Here is a 22,269-nt window from a genome sequence, read left to right on the forward strand (position 1 = left end):
AGGCAGGTGGGGGGAGGGGGGATACTGGGGATACTAGTGCTAGGAAATTACACTGGTGGAGGGATGGATGTTAGAACACTGACTGAAACACAATCATGAATGATTTTGTAATGCTCTATATCATGGTGACTCAATAAAAATGAAAAATTTAAAAAATATATGACAAACCTGGAGAAGAAATACCAAGAAAGACCTCAAAAAGGAAGAAGATTTAACAGGGGAAACATTAACAGGGGTGATGTGAAATATGGTTGTTCCTTCCCTCACCCTGTTCTATGATGCATAGTCAATAGAGATGAGTAACTGTGCCATCATTTATACAATGGATACAGAGCTTGGATTCAGAATTTGCCTAAATAATATTCCATAATCCCAAACAATTACCTTTTTTTTTTTTTTGCTTTTTGGGTCACACCCGGCAATGTTCAAGGGTTACTCCTGGCTCATGCACTCAGGAATTACTCCTGGCGGTGCTCGGGGGACCACAAGGGATGCTGGGAATCAAACCTGGGTTGGCCACGTGAAAGGCAAATGCCCTACCCGTTGTGCTATCGCTCCAGCCCCCCAAACAATTACATTTAATAAGTAAATTCTCTCACTTTTAAGAAAATAAAGAAAAATGTTTCTTTTTTCTTTTTTTATTTAATTTCTTTTAAAAAAAATTTATTATATCACCATGTGGAAAGATACAGTTTTCAGGTTTATGTCTGTTATACAATATTCAACACCATCCCTTCACCAGTGCCCATATTCCACCACCAGAATCCCCAGTATACCCCCCGCCCCTCACCCCCCACTGTATAACTAATGAATTTCACTTCATTTTCTCTTTACCTTGATTACGTTCCATATTGCAAAACAAAACTCACTATTGTTGCTGGAGTTTCCGCCCAAGAAAGACAGCCTTACTGAGGAAGCATTTGATAATTGGTTTTCCATTAAAAGATTGTATGTTTTCAGTTTTTAGAAAAGGTCACAGTTCGGATGTGTTCCAGTCCCGCAACCCGGAGCTGTGTTAGTTGCTGCTCAGTGTCGCCAGGGCTCCATTTGGAGAAGGCGTCCCACCTGTACCTCCTCCGTCTGGATCCCTGGTGTTGTTGGCCCAGATTCCGGTCCGGAGCATTTCTCCGGCCGCGCTGCTCACCAGACTGCCTGGCCTCTTCTCTGTTCAATGTGGCAAGATGGCGCCGAGGGTGGGTCAAGGGCGTGACTTCCGGCGGCCGGGGCCATTTGGAGATTGGGCTGGCGCTGCCCCACTCCAGTGCCCCCCCGCGGCTCGGATGTGTTCCAGTTCCGCAACCCGGAGCCGTGTTAGTTGCTGCTCAGTGTAGCCAGGGCTCCATTTGGAGAAGGCGTCCCAGCTGTACCTCCTCTGTCTGGATCCCTGGTGTTGTTGGCCCCGATTCTGGTCCGGAGCATTTCTCCGGCCGCGTTGCTCACCAGACTGCCTGGCCTCTTCTCTGTTCAATGTGGCAAGATGGCCTAATTAATTTCTTTTTAAATAAATTAATTAAAAAGTCACCATTTTTAGTGAGTCACCATGAGGGTCCAGTTATAGATTTACACATTTTCGTGCTTGTGTTTTCCTCATACAATGTTCGAGAGCCCATCATTCCACCGGTGTCCATTCTCCACCACAAATGAACCCAGCATCCCTCCCACGCCCCAATCCCATCCCCCCACCCCACCTTTGTGGCAGGGCATTCCAATTTGTTCTCTCTTTTGGGGCGTTATGGTTTGCAATAGGGGTACTGAGTGGCCATCATGTTCAGTCTCTAGTCTACTTTCAGCATGCATCTCCCTTCCATCGTGGGATCTCCAATCACATTTTACTTGGTGTTCCCTTCTCTATCTGAGATGACTTTCACACAGCATGTGAGGCCAGCTTCCAAGCTATCGAGCTAACCTCCTGGTATTATATACTACTATTCTTGGGTGTTAGTCTCCTACTCTGTTATTTTATATACCACAGATGAGTGCAATCTTTCTATGTCTGTCCCTCTCTTCCTGGCTCATTTCATTTAGCATGATACTTTCCATGTTGATCCACGTATATGCAAAGCTCATGACTTCATCTTTTCTAACAGCTGCATAGTATACCACTGTATAGATGTTCCAAAGTTTCTTTAACCAGTCATCTGTTCTCGGGCACCCAGGATTTTTCCAGATTCTGGCTACTGTAAACAGTGCCGCAATGAACATGTAAGTGGAGATGTCATTTCGACTGTACTTTTTTGTTTCTCCAGGATATATTCCCAGAAGTAGTATTGCTGGATCAAATGGAAGCTCAATTTCTAATTTTTTGAGATGCATCCATATTGTTTTCCAAAGAGGCTGGACCAGTCGGCATTCCCAGCAGCAATGTAGAAGGGTCCCTTTCTCCCCACATCCTCTCCAACAGCGGTTGCTTCTGTTCTTTTGGATGTGTGCCATTCTCTGTGGTGTGAGGTGGTATCTCATGGTTGTTTTGATCTGCATCTCCCTGATGATTAGTGATGCAGAGCATTTTTCATGTACCTTTTAGCCATTCGTATCTCTTCCTTGGAAAAGTTTCTGTTCATTTCTTCAGCCCATTTTCTGATGGGGTTGGATGTTTTCTTCTTGTAGAGTTCAACCAGTGCTTTATGTACCCTTGATATCAACCCTTTATTGGATGGGTATTGGGTGAATATCCTTTCCCATTCTGTAGATTGCCTTTGAATTCTGGTCACTGTGTCTTTTGCAGTGCAGAAGCTTCTTAGTTTAATATAGTCTCATTTGTTTATCTGTTTTTACTTGATTGCTTAGTTCCGTGTCATCTTTGAAGATACGTTTAGCTTCAATATCATGGAGGGTTTTGCCGACCTTGTCTTTGATGTACCTTATGGATTGTGGCCTGATGTTGAGGTCTTTAATCCATTTTGATCTGATTTTTGTGCATGGCATCAGATTGAGGTCTAAGCCCATTTTTTTGCATGTGGTTGTCCAGTTATGCCAACACCATTTGTTGAAGAGGCTTTTATTGCTCCACTTCACATTTCTTGTCCCCTTATCAAAGATTCGATGGTCATATATTTGGGTTTCTGTTTAGGGATATTCCACTCTGTTCCATTGGTCTACGGCTTTGCCTTTGTTCCAGTACCATGCTGTTCTAATTGTTACCACTTTGTACTAAAGTTTAAGGTTGGGGAGGGTGATGCCTCCCATCATCTGTTTCCCAAGAATTGTTTTAGGTATCTGTGGGCGTTTATTATTCCATATGAATTTCAGGGTTGCTTGATCCATTTCTATGAAGAATGTCATGGGTATCCTTATAGGGATCACATTGAATCTGCATAATGCTTTGGGGAGTATTGCCATTTTGACAATGTTGATTCTCCCTATCCATGAGCAGGGGATATGTTTCCATTTCCTCATGTCCTCTTTTATTTCATGGAGTAGCATTTTATACTTTTCTTTGTAGAGGTCCTTTGCTTCTTTAGTTAAGCTGATTCTCAGGTATTTGATTTTCGGAGGCACGATTGTGAACGGGATTGCTTTTTTCATGTCCCTTTCCTCTGTCTCATTGTTTGCATATAGGAAGGCCATGGATTTTTGGGTATTGATTTTATAGCCTGTGACTTTACTGTACAAGTCAATTGTTTCTAAGAGTTTCTTAGTAGAGGTTTTAGGTTTCTCTAGATATATCATCTGCAAATAGTGGAAGTTTGATTTCTTCCTTTTCTATCTGAATGCCCTTAATATTTTTCTTGCCTAACGGCTAATGCTAGTACTTTCAGTACAATACTGAAGAGAAGTGGTGAGAGTGGGCATCCTTGTCTTATTCCCGATGTTAGAGGAAAGCCCTTAGTTTTTCCCCATTGAAGATAATGCTTGCCATAGGTTTGTGGTAGATGGCTTCGACTATCTTGAGGAAAGTTCCTCCAAAACCCAATTTGGTGAGAGTTTTCATCATGAACGGATATTGGATCTTGTTGAATGCTTTCTCTGCATCTATTGACATTATATGGTTTTTATCTTTATTTTTGTTGATATGATAGATTATGTTGATTGATTTCCGAATGTTAAACCATCCTTGCATCCCTGGGATGAATCCCACTTGATCATAGTGTATGATCTTTTTGATGAGTTGTTGGATTCTATTTGCTAATATTTTGTGGAGGATTAGTGTTCATCAGGGATATTGGTCTGTAATTTTCTTTGTTAGTGGAGTCTTTGCTTTTGGTATTAAGGAGATATATGCCTCATAGAAACTGGGAGAGTTCCTGTTTTTTCAATTTCCTGGAAAAGCTTGAGGAGAAATGGCAACAAGTCCTCTTTAAATGTTTGGAGGAATTCACCAGTGAATCCATCTGGACCTGGGCTTTTGTTTTTCGGGAGACTTCTCATTGCAGTTTCGATTTCCTTGATATTAATGGGTCTATTCAACTATTCCATGTCTTCTTAGTTCAGTCTTGGGAGATTGTAGGAATCAAGGAATTCATCCATTTCTTTTAGGTTCTCTTGTTTCGTGGCATACAGACCTTCAAAGTAGTCTCTGATGATCTTTTGAATCTCATTGGTTTCTGTTGTGATGTCCCCCTTTTCATTTCTGATTCAGTTTATTAGGGTTCTCTCTCACTCTCTTTCTTTGTGAGTCTTGTTAATGTGTTATCAATCTTGTTTATTTTCTCAAAGAACCAGCTCTTGGTTTCATTGATCTTTCAGATTGTTTTCTGAGTTTCCATGTCGTTAATTTCTGCTCTAATTTTTATTATTTCTTTCCTTCACTCTCATTTGGGTTCCTTTCTCTGGTCCTTTCCTAAGATCTTGAGCTGTGAAGTCAAGCTATCTATCCTTTCTTCCTTCCTGAGGAATGCTTGCAGAGCTATAAATTTTCCCTTTAACATGGCTTTAGTTGCATCCCATGTGTTTTGGTAGCCCGTCTTCATTCTCATTTGTTTCTAGGTATCTTTTGATTTCTTCCTTGATTTCCTTCCTGACCCACTCATTGTTCAACACTGAGTAGTTTAATTTCCAGGTGTTTGATTTGGTTTTCCGTGTCTGTGCATGACTACTATCTTCAGCGCATCATGGTCTGAAAAGATGGTTGATACAACTTCTATTTTTCCAATTCTCTGGAAGTATGTTTTGTGTCCCAGTACACGGTCTATTTTGGAAAATGTTCCGTGTGCACTGGAATGTATATTCTTTTGGGGGTGTAAAGCCCTGTATAGGTCTATTAGGCCTTTCTTCAATTTCTTCTTTCAGTCAGTGTTTCCTTGCTGAGCTTTGTTCTTGTCGATCTATCCAGAGGTGATACAGCAGTGTTGAAGTCTCCGACTACTATTGTGCTGTTAGTGATGTCCTCTTTAAAGTTTGTTAGGAGTTGTTTTACGTATTTAGCCGGTCGTTCATTAGGTACGTATACATTTAAGAGTGTGATTTCCTCCTGTTGTACATATCCCTTGATAAATAGAAAATGACCTTCACTGTCCCTTCTAATCTTTTTCAACCTGAAATCTATGTTGTTGGATACTAGTATGGCCACTCCAGCTTTTTGAGGGAGTCGTTTGCCTGCAGGATTGTTTTCCATCCTTTAACTCTGAGTCTGTGTTTGCTGTGGCTGTTTAGGTGTGTTTCTTGCAGGCAGCAGAATGTTGGGTTTAGTTTCCGGATCCATTTTGCCACTCTGTGTCTCTTGATAGATACATTTAGGCAATTGACACTGAGAGAGATTATTGTCATGGGGTTTTGTGCCATCTTTCTGTGGGGTTTGTTATTCTTATGGGGTTCTTCCTTGTCTTACAATAGCCCCCTTAGACCTTCTTTTAAGTTTGATTTTGAGTCTGAATTTCCTGAGCTGTTGTTTATCCGAGAAATAGTGTATGGTTCGAGTTTGAGTGAGAGTTTAGCTGGATAAAGTATTCTTGGTGAGGCGTTCATTTCATTGAGTTTTTTCACTATGTCCCACCACTGTCTTCGGGCTCGGAGAGTTTCCTCTGATAAGTCTGCTGTAAATCTGAGGGGTGCTCCTTTGTATAAAAAGAAAAGGCGCGGGCGAGGGAAGGGACGCCTCAGCGCACCGAGCCAGGCAGCAGCTGTCTCTCCCGCCACCCAACTTCGGTAGCCTCCGGCCGCTTCCCCCACCCCTGGGAGGTTGATGGCGATGATGTGTCAGGCGAAGGAAGGAACGGAGCCAAGATGGTTGGTCTCACTTGCAGTTTATTCCAATCTTACCTCTATACACTCGCCCCCTCACCTCTCCGAACCCCTTTTATTGATCATGGCCCTTCCAAAGTTAATACATTGACGTCACCAAAGGCACCAAAAGATCTTACAGGAAGAACATTGAGGCAACATAATTCTCTTGTATCTGCAGGCCGTTAATCTAGGCCCCGGAAAGAAGATACAAAACCAAAACCGAAGCCTTCTTTGGGCTGAAAGCACTCAGATTTACATCCCAAAGACTAGGCTAGGCCAGAGCCTGCAATCTACAATGTCAAGTCAGGCCTGGCTGGCACCTAAAATCTGCATGTCAAAGATCAGCTAGGCTTCTGTGACAAAAGGGAAACTGCCTCTGAAATTAACTCCAGAAGGCAGCTGGAAAAGGGGAATTATTCCAACACTCCTTTGTATGTGATTTCCTTCTTTGACCTTGCTGCTTGCAGAAGTGTGTCTCTATCCACAGCATTCGTCATTCTATGATATGCCTTGGAGTCTTTTTATTCGGGTCTCTTTTTGCTGGTGCTTTTCGGACCCCTTGGATCTGGATGCCTGCCTTCTCCAGCTCTGGGAATTTCTTAGCAATGATGTCTTTCACTGTATTTTTTCATTGGGGTTACTTCCCTGTGCTTCTGGTACTCCAATGATTCTTACGTTAGTCCTCTTGAAGTCATCCCCAAGGACTCTGATTCACTCTACAGCCATTTTGAGGTCTTTTGCCATTATTTGTTGTTGTCTGTAAGCTTTCTGCAGCTCATCTTCAAGCTCACTGATTCTGTCTTCGGCTGTAGCTATTCCAGTGTTGAGGGCTCCTACTGAGATTTTTAACTCATCTACCGATTCCTTTATTTGTGTGACTTCTACTCGTAGCTTTGAAATTTCTGCTCTCATTTCTTCCTGTATTTTTTTGGTGGACCATTCCAATGCTTCATTTGTATCCTCCCTTAATTTATTAGATATCTGTTCCATGGTTGCTTGGAGTTTGTTAACTTTCCTCAAGATTTCCTCTCTTAATTCTTTATCTGAGAGGTCATAGATCTGAGTAGCCCCTGTTGAGGTTTCTGGAATCTTTTCTTCTTCTCTTCGTGGAGGGGATTTTCGCTGCTTCTTCATATTGTTGTGGAAGTATAGGGTTGGAACCTTGTGGTTGTCTATTCCTATTCCCTCTTGCCGCGGGAGGAGGGGAACTCTGGTTGTGCTATTGCTGATGGCAGCTTTGTTCCTATTCTAGAGTTCTTCCTTACTCTAAGGCCCTCTTCCAGATTGATGTGGGGTCTCTAGTGAAGGTTTAAAGTTATGTTCTCTTTACCAAGGTTTTGCGCAGTTTCTATTATTCACTGATAGTTTTTGTGAAGTTAGAATAAGCTTATGGGCTATTTGGAATAGAGTGATTGAGATGGCTAGGGTGATTTTGAAAGAAACAGACTATACCTACTATGCTAAAGCAAGAAATAATAACTGCAGCCACTCAGGCAGGAGGCCACGCCCCTTTTGAGACCATGCCCCGAGATATAGTCCACGCCCCCAGTATCCTCTTGGGCTGGACGGATGCTGCGTAGGAACAGGCGGGGACCTGGGAGGCGGAGCTCGGGAAGTGGTCCGATTACCTGGAGGCAGGGGCAGTATTAGGGAGCCAGGCGGGGAGGTGCAGTGACTGGACGGATGCTGGACGACCCAGGCAGGACCGGCCACGTAGGAACCGGCAGGGACCCCCGTTCCTTTTATTCTTTAAAAAATAATTAAAAAACAGTTGTCACCTTAGGCAAAAATTTTCCAAATAAAAGTTCAATTGTTATAAATAAATTAAGAATGGCCGGATACTCTGATCTGTTTCAAAAAACGTTTGCCTCACGCAGTATTTGGAAAAGGAAGGATGGTTTTACTAGTTTTTTTAGGTACATTCTTTATCAATATTATACTAAAAATGGGAATATATTAGTTTCTAAAAGATTGTCTGTGATTTGTGATCAATACCTCTAGTGGTCCATCTTGTACTCTGAATGGACCTTTCTTCTGTCTTATCTTGTAACATCACGTCTCAGTCATCTGTAAAACACTGATCTGTTAGTTACATTGATCTTCCAATGCCGATTAAAAATCACTACGTAATACACCCAAAAGTCACATTTGTTCATCTTACCCACCGTATCAGAAAATCAAGGAAACTGTCAAGATCTCAGTGTCAGACACAAGTTTTCTAGGGTTACTAATTTTGCAAAAAATCTAAACTTTCACCATTGGCAACAAATGACATCAACTTTTCCTGAAGTGAAACAATGAATCTGTTCCATCAAACATCCAAGTGTGAATAACCAACTGCAGTTTTCTGTCAATCATTCTTGTTAGTAAAACTGAGTCCAGAGAGATCGTTTCAGGCGTCAGGCACTTGTTACACACAGTCAATACAGGCTGAATTCTCTGCCACTGCATACGGGCCCCTGTGCCCCACTAGTGGTGATCCCTCAGCACAGAGTAAGGAGTAAGTCCTGAACGCTGTCCGATTTGGACCAGAAACAGATCAAAAACAGGGTGCTCCACAGGGGAATGTGAGCTATTTCAATTCACTGCTCAGTCAAGGAGTGCACCTGAGAGCCAACCACCATGTGCTGGCAGGTGGCAACATGCTTTGATCCACTTGCTCACAGGGAACACTGAAGAGATGTGCACTCAGGGACTGGGAATCCGAGGCATCAGTCATCTGTGCTTTTGTCTTGACTTGCACTTATATATCAGAGGTTTCACTCACTGCTCCATACCCCACATGCAGCAATCAACCTAGTTTAAAAGGCAAGTCACATCATAGCATTCAAAAATTAGTTTTGTACTATATGATGAAATCCAATCATGAACAACTTTGTAAATGCATATCACTGAATCAATTTTTTAAAAAGGCAAAAAAAAATTTTTTTTTGATTAGTTTTGGCTTTGCAGATGTCCCTAACAGGGGCCAAGCTCTGATATATGAACCAAGCAGGGAAACTTCTGTGGAAGAATATTTAATAACAAAGATAAAGCTTGTCCAGTACATCACCAAGTGGAATGAAAGTAAAAAACCAATGTTTATGTCTGACTCTAATTCTACTTCTAGAAATATCATGAAATATGGGGGATAAGTGATAAAGTCAGTAGAAAAGTATATTCGCTCAAACAGAGTATAGTTACCAAATGAAGTCATCAGCATCATTCTGATGTGAAAAATTTTATTAAATATCAAGTAAAAAATATACAGAAACTGCATATACCATAATCCCATTTCTGTTTTAAAAAACACTTTCAGGGGCTGGCAAAGGAGGTAAATCCCTAGGCACCACGAGCTATGCTTCACTCCGAAATAACAGTCAAAAACATACAAAACCGGAAGAAACGGCTAGAGAACAATATAGCCCGATGTTTAATTGTAGCTGCCTCTGGAATGGAACTGGTGGGATGAGAAAAAAATGGGGATAGAAAGACTTTTTTTTTTGTCTTTCGTCCATGCTGGATTCTCTAGTTCTTCTATAATATTTATTCATAATTATTTTTACATGAAAAGTGTCAATTAAAGGTCATATAATAGATTACTTAAAATTATAGAAATAGTGTATAAAAATAAAGTGTACAGTTGCTTAGTATAACAGGTGTCCCTTATTCTTTTTCCTTACTTACATGGAGCCCCAAATATTTCACTATTACTGAACTAGTTCACAAACCATTTAACAATGTGACCTTCTTCTACAGAGAGTAAGGACAACTTAGCTATGCGTTCTTCATTTATAGGGCGAATTCTCACAGTATTGGAAAATATCACGTTCATCAAAAAACTGCTAGTGATGAAATCACTGAGCATTACATTTTCCAAATAGACTGCTAGGATAAAGAAATTATAAAACAAGGCAGTGGCACAATTTCTTAAATAAATCTTAATGGCAAAATACTTAATATTTTATTCAATGATAATCTCAGGCTTTCAATGACACAAATATAAACTTCATACAAAATTGTTTTAAGATAGAAGTTGTTGAATAAGTTGAGTTTTACTTTGAGGAGTCTCTTAATTCAAAAACTGATATATTACTCTTCAAAAATAAAATAAAAACTCCTCTTATAATACAGTGAGACAGAAACTCTCTCACAATTGCCAAACTAACCAAAGAGACCCTTGTTTTTGGTTTTGGCTACTGTTTTTTTTCTGACATAATTTCCTCGGGCAGGTAATTTTTCCTTCGAAGTCTCAGAGTAAGTCTAGGAAAAGAAAAAGAAATATTTCATCATTGAATATGGTTATTCCCTTTTGCAGAACAACACATCTTATTGGATATACACCCAGCACCCTTCCCTCACTAAACAAAATGATGCCATCTATAAAATTTACATCTGAATGAAAAAACCAAACAACAACCAAAAAAAAAAAACCCCAAACTCGCTCTATCATTTATTCAGGCTAATACCTGTCATCTTATTCCAAGCCACTCTTAGACACTCAAGTGCCAACATTTACCAGGGAAGAAAAGAACTGCACATTACTCCACATCTATGTTCCTTGCTATATTTACTCTGGGTTGGCCAAAACAGCAAATCTTTTCTCAGAAAAATGTCTGATGAAGTGGTGCCTGCAAATGTGTGCACAGACCCATGTAGTTCTGGGCACACACGCGTGTGGCAAAAAAGCACAGAGAGTGGCCACTAGGAGAACGTGGAACTCCCCTATCTCAATGCTGGCCTGCAAGAGCAGCCCGATCACCACCATTACCTTAGAAGTTGTGAGAGATAGCACATACTCAAAAGCCACTTACCAAGTTAATTTTTTTAAGTACTTTTTGTTTTGAGACAGTAACAACGGTCTCAAAAAAAAAAGGAGACGTTACTGGTGCCCGCTCAATCACATCGATGAGCAACGGTGACAGTGACTTTTGTTTTAAAGATACTCGAGACTCTAGTAAAAACTAGAGATCCACTTCTAAGGAAAATAGACAAGTATGTGCGTGATACCTAGCAGGATTTTCAGGCACCCATATCAAATGAAATTTTTGATTACTGAGTCAAAAAAAATGGAAACAAAAAAAAATTTTTAAACACAGAAGTTATATACTAGACCATCTGCATGTGAAAAAAATATTTTAAGTAACTAAGTGGTCCCTAAACTTATAATTGTATTCATTTGTGTTATCTCAGTTTAAACATTAGATCCTCAAACTAACATAGGAAAGAAATTATTATGAAACCTGATTTTAATCAAACCACTTGAAATCTGACAGTTACTTCCTGCAAGTATTTGATCAACTTTATAAGGTGGGCTCATTTAAAATGAGGCTTCAGACAAAGTGTCTATTAATCTAACATACAAATATGTAGTTTATTCCATTTCAGGAATGAAGGCCATGGGCCAGAGAAATATAGTATAGCAGAAAAGGCATTTGCCTTGCATATGGCTGACCAGGGTTCAATTCCCACATCCCATACGGTACCCTGAGCACTTCAGGAGTAACTCCTGAGCACAGAGTCAGGAGTAACCCCCTAAACATCTCCAGGTATGACCCAAAAAGCCAAAAAAAAAAAAAAGAAGGCCATAAGTATGTATTATTCATCAACTGCTTGCTTTTTAAAAAACATGTTTTCAACATTTAAAAATTATTTCTAGCACTCATGAAGAAACGGCTGTTGGAACACTGTATAACTGAAACCCAGTGACTCATGACCAACGTTGTAACTGTGTATCTCACAGTGATTCAATGAAATTTAAATTAAAAAAATTTATTTCCAGGAGGCTGGAGCAAATAGTACAATTGGTAGGGAGTGTTTGCCTTGCACACGGTTGGCCCAGGTTCAATCCCTGGCACCCTCACATGGTCCTCCAAGTACTTCAGGAGTAATTTACTCAGAAGTAATCCCTGAGCACAGAGCCTGGAGTAACCCCTGAGCATCACCAGGTGTGGCCTCCCCAAAAATATTATTTCCAAATATTTCAATGGGGAAAAAATAATTCTTGGCAGAAAATGAAAGTTTTGTACTTGAAAAAGGTTAAACTTGTTATATGTCACAAGTTATTAAAGAAATCCAGTGCTGGGGCCAGAGAGACGGTAGGGCTGGTAAAGTGACCAGCCTGGTTTCAAGCCCTGGCATGTCGTAAGTCCCCTATCACCATGGGAGTGATCCCTGAAAATCAAGCCAGAAGTAAGCCCTAAGCACAAGTGTAGTCCCAGATATTAGTTATAATCTATTTTATTAAATCAATCATACCTGTGGATAACAATCTGTAAACAGATCCTCTATTTCTGAATCGCTGAACGGCTGCCCCCAAGAAGTCAGCCTGTGACTCTCTTCTTTCAATGCAACATCATCAAAACATTTCTCATTGACCTTCAAAATTTGTATGGAATATAAGATAGTTATAGTATGTACTATTTTTTTTTTGCAAAGTAAAAAACCTGTATCTAAAAAAAGCAAGACTTAAGAAAATAATTCTGAAGGACTGAATTTTAATAATATGCTCAGCAATATTACCCATCAGGCATTTCTGAGGCTCTTACAGCAGACTCTAAATAACAATTTATATTTGAACTGATAATGAAACAGCACAGGATAGATCACTTTCATGCAAGTAAAAAAACAAGTGATGCAAGAAAGGGTTTGGGAGTGGGCAGCAGTTAGCAGGACACCACATAATTCAGCATCCTATTTTTAAGTAATATCCACACAAAAATATTTCATAAGCTTCATGTAATGATCACCTCGTCACTATTTTTCAAAATTTAGCATAAAATTTGGGAAATTATGCAGTAAAATAAGATTTTTAAAAATCTTTCTGAATTTAGCAGAAAAGCAGGTAAACTGGGTAGCAAGACTAGAAGTCCACCAACATTACAGTGAAACAAAACCTAAAGATCTTCTCGGAAAACCCAAATTATAAGAACGTGGAGACAAAAACACCAAGAGCCATAAGACCTACGTATTCCACATTTATATGGAAGAAATCATCTGCACATCCTGAGGGACCTGTGAACAGTAAAATCCCCAAAAGCTAACAGGTACATAATGGAAAGCACATTAAATTAATTTCAGAACAATACCCCAAAGGTACTGCCTTCGCCCAGCTCAACAGCACGTGCCCCAGCAGACCCCACGGCAGGGCTGCAGATGACCAGAGCACCTGCACTCATGAGCTTTCCTAACCAGCTCAAAAGCTCCCTTCCTTCCAAGGGTTAACAAAGGGAACAGAGCAATGGGGGAAATCAAAGTCAGGCAGGACAAATATAACAAAGAAAAGAGAAATTTCAAATAAGTCACAGAATAGTATCTCTCAGACACCAACTAACTGTATTTTGAACATTATCTGTCACTGTCACTGCCATCCCGTTGCTCATCGATTTGTTTGAGTGGGCACCAGTAACGTCTCTCACTGAGAGACTTACTATTTTTGGCATATCCAATATGCACGAGTAGCTTGCCAGGCTCTGCCAAGCGGGCTCGATACTCTCAGTAGCTTGCTGGGCTCTCCGAGAGGGGCGGAGGAATCGAACTCAGATTGGCCGCATGAAAGGCCAATGCTCAAGAGCTATGCTATCGCTCCAGCCCCTTTTATACCAAAAATTATCAACAGAATTGAAACTCTATAAATTTGAAAACACTATCCTGAACCATAACTTTTTTTTGAAAGTATGAAAAGTAACTTCAAATGAAAGTGAGCGATAGAAAAATATTGAGGCCCAATTCTAGACATCTGCAATACCTGCTAATATACAGAATAAAACTGCAACCTTCCAACGTGAGCTGAAGCACATAAAGAAAATGACTCAAAGGACAGAATATCTTAAACTTAGAAAAACTGAAAACTGAGGGGGGAGGTCAGGTAAGAAGTAGAAATAAAAGGGGGAAGTTAAAGCAGTAAATACAAATGATTAGGGGGAAATGCAATAAAAACCAGAATATGTCCAAAAAGAGGTAAGAGGAAGGTGGAAAAGCAATTTAAATCGAAAGGAAACGAAGATAGGGCTGGAGAGACGAAGGGAACCTAAGGCACTTGCCTTGCATACACCTGACCAGGTTTAGTCCCCAGCATCACATATGGTCCCTAGCTATGCCAGGCCTAGAGCCAGAAGCAACCTCCGAGCATTGCCGGGTACAATCCAAAAAACTAAATCTAAGATTGAGAGAGTGAGCGACAGACAGGGAGGGAGAGAGGAGAGGAGAGAAAGGAGAAAGGAAAAAGGGGACAGAGAGAGAGAGAGAGAGAGAAAGAAAGAAAGAAAGAAAGAAAGAAAGAAAGAAAGAAAGAAAGAAAGAAAGAAAGAAAGAAAGAAAGAAAGAAAGAAAGAGAGAGAGAGAGAAAGAAAGAAAGAGAGAAAGAAAGAAAATTTCCCTGAAATCCAAGCTGGAACACTATAACTCTGTATTAAATTAAAAACTCCATATTTCAGAGCCGCAGGATACTGCAGAGACCAAGGGTACGAGACACTGTTCCAAGGACCAGCATCCCACACACAGATCTGCAGTCTGTGATCCCCAGTGCTACAAGTTCTCTCTCTGGACAGCAGGTAGGCACCATACCAAGGGTTGCAACTCCCATGAGCAATCACAACTAAGAAGATGGGTGAGTGCCACAGCCAGGAAGTGCAGTCTCTGGGCAGCAGGACAGGTGCCTGGTTCCTGATGAACCTTCCCTAGTTCAGATGAACCTTCCCTAGTTCAGAGCTCCACGAACAGTAGCCATTTACGCAGTTCATCCTTGAAGCCAGTTTCCAAGAAGCGTTAAGGAACTTCTTTAAAAGACCAACAAGCTTCTCGTTCATTGGCCACTGAGTGTGGCATTCACTCGTGGCACTTACAGTTATTCTCCACCAGATTAAGAAAGCTCTGTTAACCCCCAACTTGCTAAGGAAGTTATTCTTTTCCAATAATGAACTGATGTTTCATTTATACTGAATGTACTAAATCTATTCAGGTGATTTTGTTGTATGTATAGAGATTTTTCATTGCAAGCTGTTACCTATTAACACAGATACTTAAATATTATCTGTATTTCCTAATATAAAGTCAATACCTATTCTTTAGGATAAAACAGACTTTCATAGTTTTATGGGTCTATTCAGGTTTTCCTTAAATTTTTCCTAATTCTCCTATTACTAAATTTTATATATAGGATTTCTCTACTTCATGTTAATTTTTAAATGTATGAGCAAAGTATTATACACACCAATAACTTTAAAATTTTATTTACCTATAAAAAAGGCATGTATTTTAAAAATAACTTTTCCTTATCAACTTCCTAATTTACATGTTGGAGAAACTTCAGGAGTTTAGCTTTATTTATCTGTGTATATGTAGATGTCAACACCTCCACAATAAAAAAAAATTTTCCTCATATGTGGGATATAAAGAAACATAGTAAGGACCAACAACAAATTGCCAGAGTCATCAGAATTAGAGTTACAAAGAAGGCCTGGCTGGGAGAGGCCCTTGAGATACAGGTGCAGGGAGCAGGTGTCCTGGTGATGGGCGTGCTGCTGGAACACTGTGTGCGTGCAAAGCTTAAGTACCAATATTAGAAATCCCAGTACATCGATAGAAATGGTTAAAAGTGCTTAAAAAATACTGCATCACAATTAGAATCATACCTATTATATAGCAGATCCTCCGTAAGAATTTATTGAAAGAATAAAATATGAAACTTTAAAAATAAAAACATATTGGGATGTGCCCAAAATCCTGATCAGCAATTACCCTCATATCATCAATGTAATAGGAATGTAATTATCCTCATTCAGTGTAACAGGAACAGAGCACAAAGAATGTCAGAATGATGAAATTGCCTGGCAGTGCTTTACCTAAATTTTGTTTTCAGTTTCACTCACCACACAAACCGCCATACACTTAAAACCAGTATTATTAACAGTTAATAATGAACTTCCAAGCTATGCAGTTCATATGAGAAGATGTAAATTTTAAGTTGACACTTCACACAAGCTAAATAGATTAACTATATTCCCTCTGTCATTTAAAAAAATCACTTATTACGGGGCAAGGAAAGCACGTTTAACAAATTGTGCTGGCGAAACTGGACAGCTATATGCAAAAAAAATGGACTCAGATCTCCACCTATCACCATGTACAAAAGTCAGATCAAAATGGATTAAAGACCTCAACATCAGACCAGAATTCCTAAGGTACATTGAAGACAAGGTCAGCAAAACCCTTCACAACACTGTAGCCAATGATATCTTCAAAGCTGACACGCCACTGGCCAAGCAAGTGAAAACAGAGATTAATAAATGGAACTACCTTAAACTAAGAAGCTTCTGCACCTCAAAAGATACAGTGACCAAAGTACAAAGACAGCCTAAAGAATGGGAAAGGATATTTACCTGATACCCATCCGATAAGGGGTCAATATCAAGGATATACAATGCACTGGTTGAACTCCACAAGAAGAAAACTGCCGACCCGATCAAAAAATGGGGTGATGAAATGAACAGAAACTTCCCCAAAGAAGAAATCCGAGTGGCTGAGAGGCACATGAGAAAATGCTCGACATCACTAATCATCAGGGAAATGCAGATCAAAACAACAATGAGATACCATCTCACACCACAGAGACTGGCCCACATTCAAAAAAAAAAAAAAAAGCAACCGGTGTTGGCGTGGATGTGGGAAGAAAAAGACTCTTCTTCACTGCTGGTGGGAATGCCGACTTGTTCAGCCATTTTGGAAAACAATATGGTTGATTCTCAAAAAATTAGAAATTGAGCTCCCATTTGACCCAGCAATACCACTCCTGGGAATATATCCCAAAGAGGCAAAAAGGTATAGTAGAAATGACATTTGCATTTCTATGTTCATTGCAGCACTGTTTACGATAGCCACAATCTGGAAAAAACCGGAGTGCCCAAAAACAGATGACTGGTTAAAGAAACTCTGGTACATCTACACAATGGAATACTATGCAGCTGTTAGAAAACATGAAGTCATGAAATTTGCATGTAAGTGGATCAACATGGAAAGTATCATGTTGAGTGAAATCAGTCAGAAAGAGAGAGACAGACATAGAAAGATTGCACTCATATGTGGAATATAAAGTAGCAGAGAAGTATGAGCTTGCAATGATGCAACCTCTGGCAGAAAGCCCTCTGGACTTAATCACTAAAATACTAAATACAGAAATCCCAAACCACACGACCTCATATCTCTTCATTCTCAGCAATGGAAAACAAATTATCAAATGCTTTCTCTGGACTTAGTTACTAAAATACTAAAATACAGAAATCCAAAACCACACAACCTCATATCTCTTCATTCTCAGCAATGGAAAACAAATTGTCAAATGCTTCCTTTCCAGCAGGTCTGACTTTGGGAGGGGGGGGAACTCCAAACAATAATAGTACGTTTTATGTTGAAATATTGAATGTAATCAAAGTAAAGAGAAAGTAAAGTGAAATTTATCAGCTACACAGGCCGGGTGGGGGGTGGGGGGGTTGGGGGGCTGGGGTGGGAGGTTTACTGTGGTTCTTGATGGTGTAATATGTGCACTGGTGAAGGGATGGGTGTTCGAGCATTGTGTAACTGAGACTTAAGCCTGAAATCTTTGTAACGTTCCACATGGTGATTCAATAAAAACCAAACAAACAAATAAATAGATAAAATCACTTATCAGATTAGATTTACAAAAAGCAAAGTACAGTACACTGACTTCTTATAGTAACTTATCCTAGTATTAGAATATACAAACTGAATAATCTTATACACTAAAAACTGTACATATAATTAACACCTTGCTATTAATGCCGTCTTCCTTGTTTCTCTTTGAACTTGAACAGCCCTCTTCAGAGTCAGGGTAACACCTCTTTATGCTGGAATCATATGAAGGTTGGCAGAAAGATTTATTATGATGATCTTTTTCCAGAATTTCAATTGCCATGTGGATAAGATATGTATCAATGTCTTCAGGAACTAACGTTCTAATTAGTTTCATTTGACTTGTATCTGTAAAAGAATTTTTTAATTTAAAATTATGCAGACTATAATAGAAAACCTAACTGCTACAAACAGTGAAATATGTTTTAGAAAGAAGGGAGGAAGGTTTACTAAGAAAATGTTCCACTCTTTCAAAGATCTGTGGTCCTAAAGGAAAGAAATGGTGTAAACACACATCCCTCTCTCCTGCAACCCCTGTACCTTCAAATTCCCAGATCGAGAATATCAGTGGTGTGACTGACTGCATGTGTAGCTCACAATTTGAAAAGATTTTCAAAATTTTCCTTTGACTTTTACAGACTTCCATGTGAATCAAAATAAACAGAAATTTTTGTTAATCACAATTAACAGAGAATTTCCTAAAGGAAATTAAACTCCAAATTCTAAATAGCAATTACAAATTAGTTTCTTACAAATTATTCTTAATGTAGTAGCTAGTACCTTTAAACAAAATGCTGATAAAAAGGACCTTACAAATGAACATCACAATATCCTGAAAGATAGCTCTTCTTTTAAGTGCCAATTAACTAACGAGTAATCTTGGAAAGTTGTCTTATTTTAAGTATTAAGAAAAAACATGTTTAAAAATAACCCAACAGTATATTTTTGGAAAACAATATGAACATTCCTCAAAAAACTAGATATTGAATTCCCTTTTGACCTACCAATACCACTTCTGGGAATACACCCTGGGGCCCAAAATCACAGCAGAAACACCATCTGCACTTCGATGTTCATTGCAGCACTATTCACAATAGCCAGAAAATAGAAACAATCTGAATGCCTGAGAACAGATGACTGGATAAAGAAACTACAGCACATCTACACAATAGAATTCAATGCAGCTGTTCGGGAAATGAAGTCATGAAATTTGCTTATATGTGGATGGACATGGACAGTATCATGCTAAGTGAAATGACTTAGAAGGAGAGGGAGGAAGGAGGGAGGGGGAGGGAAAGCAGGAGAGGGGGGAAGGGGGAGAGGAAGAGGGGGAGAGAGAAAGAGGGGGGTGCCTTCGATGGGGTGTGGGGCGGACGCAGGAGAGAAACTGGGGCCGTGGTGGTGGGAAATGTACACTGGTGAAGGGATGAGTGTCGGAATATTATATGACTGAAACCCAATCATGAACAACTTTGTAACTGTGTATCTCACTGTAATTCAATTAAAAAATAAATTTAAATTAAAAAAAGAATCACAAAAAATATTGCACCAACAAAAATAATGGAATAATGAAATATATTTTTCATATATAATTTTATATAGAAAAATTATGAATATTCTGACTCTTGATTTTTATTTGAAACTTTTAATTAAGAATTATTAAAAACTATATACTTAAAAATATAATCCAACAGAATTGAATTGATTCAGAGGTGTCAGAGGTGTCAGTCTCTTTACAAATCTCCTAGAAGCCATTCTTTATGTTTCAGGCTTATCTTTACAACATGACGTTCATCTGAGAGCTTGGTTTAGAGAACAGAGGTACCAAGCAGCTGGGAGCCTTTCACTCACCTGTGTGTAGTGCATAAAACTAGTGTTACACTTTCTGACATTCCACTCTAATTAATAGCCAGGAAGCACGTTATTTTTAAAGTCACATGAAAAAGTGGTCTTTAAATGACAGCTTTTGATTTTTATTATTTTATTTTCCCTGTTTCTTCCTTACTCTACAGATCCTATTATGTCACTCACTGTGTGACAGCCCCAAAATACAGCAGCTGAGGTGAAAAAGTCAGGAAGAGAAGTGTACAGTGTTAATAAAAATTAAGACAGTATTAAAATGTAAACCTCCTGGTAATCAAATGCTTCAAAGTCAAGATAACCCCTGAATATAATTAAATCTTTAAGGTAACAAACAGTCTATGAACCAAACCAAAATGATTTGTTCCTTGCATTGTACCACTAATCCCACATGCCAATTTTACTGCTTTACTATATTCAACAGCCAAGGAATCTGTATGTGTAACTCAGAATTTATTTTGAGTTTATTTTTCTTTAAGGAAAAAAATGTTCCCGAGCTAAGTGGGTAGCCCAATGGGCTGAGCTGCAGAGACCTGGGTTCAATTTCTAGCCCTACATGTGGTCCCCTGAGCACCACTGAGAGTGGCCCCTGAGCATCCAGCCACCACATCCAGTAGAACATTGACAACTACCAGGTGTAGCCCAAAGACCAAATAAACAAAATGAAAATAAAAATAAATGTCTCATGAACTTTAAATTACACAGATCCTCCCATTTTTCTAATTTCTAGCTAAGTAAGTGCTAAGGTTAAACACACTTTTAAGGTTAAACACTTTACATTTTAACATATATGGCCCAATTACCTTTAGACTTAACCATTCAGCTCAATAATGACCAACCACATGCAGTTACCAAGTACTTAAAATATGGCTAGTGTGGTTAAGGAACCAAATTGTTATTTCTATGTAATTCTAATGAATTTAACGTACTGCATTTAGTTATCAGGAATATTTATGTATACTGAACAACTTTAGTACCTTCATCTACCTATTTAGTGGCAAATTTCATGAAAGCCTGATACACAGCAAGTATTTTAAAATAAAATTTAGCACAATCACTGTCATCCCATTGCTCATCAACTTGCTCGAGCGGGCACCAGTAACGTCTCCATTGTGAGACTTGTTACTGTTTTTGGCATATCGAATACGCTATGGGTAGCTTGCCAGGCTCTGCCGTGCGGGTGGATACTCTTGATAGCTTGCCGAGCTCTCCGAGAGGGGCAGAGGAATCGAACCCGGGTTGGCAGCATGCAAGGCCCTACCCACTGTGCTATCCATCAAGCTCGAAATTTAGCACTAGGATTGCAATATTATAAATGTAAATCACATAACTAATTTCAAAGGATTAATTTTAACAGCACATAAATATCTCATTGGCAATTTCTAAATTTGATTACATGTTGAAATGATGAATATTTAAATATACTGGGTTAATTAGATTACATAATTATAATTAATCATAGCTGTTTTACTTTTTAAGATGGATGCCTACTAGAAAATCTAACACTGTACATGTGGCTCACATACCTTTCTCAGCAATAGTGCTCTAGAAAAATCATAGATTTTCCCACTTGTCAATAACTCTAACTGCCTTGTCTGTCATCTTTAAAACTGGATAACTACCTAATTTCCTCATATTGTCATGCAACATTTATAAACCAATTTTCCTCTGAAAAAATCACACAATCATAAACTATCACACAGTATCAGTATCACGGGTTAAGTTTGAAAAAATAATGAAGTGCTTCAATTTGAATCCATTTATTTCTAAAATTAAAATTTTATTTTAAATTAAGTTAATGGTGTAATAAGTGTATAGTTATTATGCTATCAACAGTATTTCTAGATATAACCAGAAAGTTCACATATTTACTTACATACTTCTATAAGTACCCTTTATATTTTTATTTTAAAGGCATTCTACTTTCCTTATATATAAATGAGTGGCATCAGGTGTTAAAGATGCATTCGGCCCTACTTCCCATGCAAGTAAATGCCGAAAATATCCACTAGAAACAAAAATAATGAACACTGGCTGAACTCCTTTAGTGCTTTAAAAGAGATCATATTTCCTCTACTTTTATGGCAGGTCCCTTAGAAGCCACCCCTAATTTTCCAATATCATGCAGAAAGAACGGGGAAACAAGGTTACTCAAAATGTAATCTAGGCGCCTCATTAAAAGTTTTGCTTAATTTACTATTAAGCAGAATTAAAATATAAATTCCACAAAGCAGCTGAAAATTATATAAATATGAACTAAAAGAAGTAAAAGGTTTAGAATCCCTTTAAATATTAAGAGCTAAAAGATAAAATCTACTTAGCAAATAAGATATCATGAAAATTATAGATGAAACTTCTGAATTCTCAAATAACCTATTTTTAGGTACAAAATTATATTAATGTACAGAAATATTCCCAAATAAAGACTGTATAAAATTTAAATACCAATCAAACTTGCTCATTAAAACCTGAATTAACACACTAACATGGGTGATGCAATTTGTGTAAATTAAGCCACATTCCAAGTGTGAGCCACTGATGGTAGACACTAATGTCAATGTGCTAAGTATTGCAGTTACAGTTAAAGAAAAGAGGAATAACACCCAAGACATTAATCATTAA

The 22,269-nt window shown here is 38.8% G+C and overlaps 1 protein-coding gene across 1 annotated transcript in view; it reads right to left on the reverse strand.

Moving 5' to 3' along the window:
- Positions 1-813: 813 nt before the first annotated feature.
- Positions 814-22,269, reverse strand: part of WRN (WRN RecQ like helicase) — a 196,331-nt gene continuing 174,875 nt past the window's right edge. Inside the window, exons 35-38 of the mRNA XM_055134049.1 lie at positions 17,924-18,135; positions 12,400-12,519; positions 10,311-10,404; positions 814-8,958 (exon numbers count right to left, since the gene is read on the reverse strand). Coding sequence (XP_054990024.1) covers positions 8,954-8,958; positions 10,311-10,404; positions 12,400-12,519; positions 17,924-18,135 — 431 coding nt within the window. The 3' untranslated portion in view covers positions 814-8,953. The remainder of the gene's footprint in view (positions 8,959-10,310; positions 10,405-12,399; positions 12,520-17,923; positions 18,136-22,269) is intronic.

Source organism: Sorex araneus, chromosome 1, assembly GCF_027595985.1.
Source record: "Sorex araneus isolate mSorAra2 chromosome 1, mSorAra2.pri, whole genome shotgun sequence".
In the NCBI taxonomy this organism is placed as follows: domain Eukaryota; kingdom Metazoa; phylum Chordata; class Mammalia; order Eulipotyphla; family Soricidae; genus Sorex; species Sorex araneus.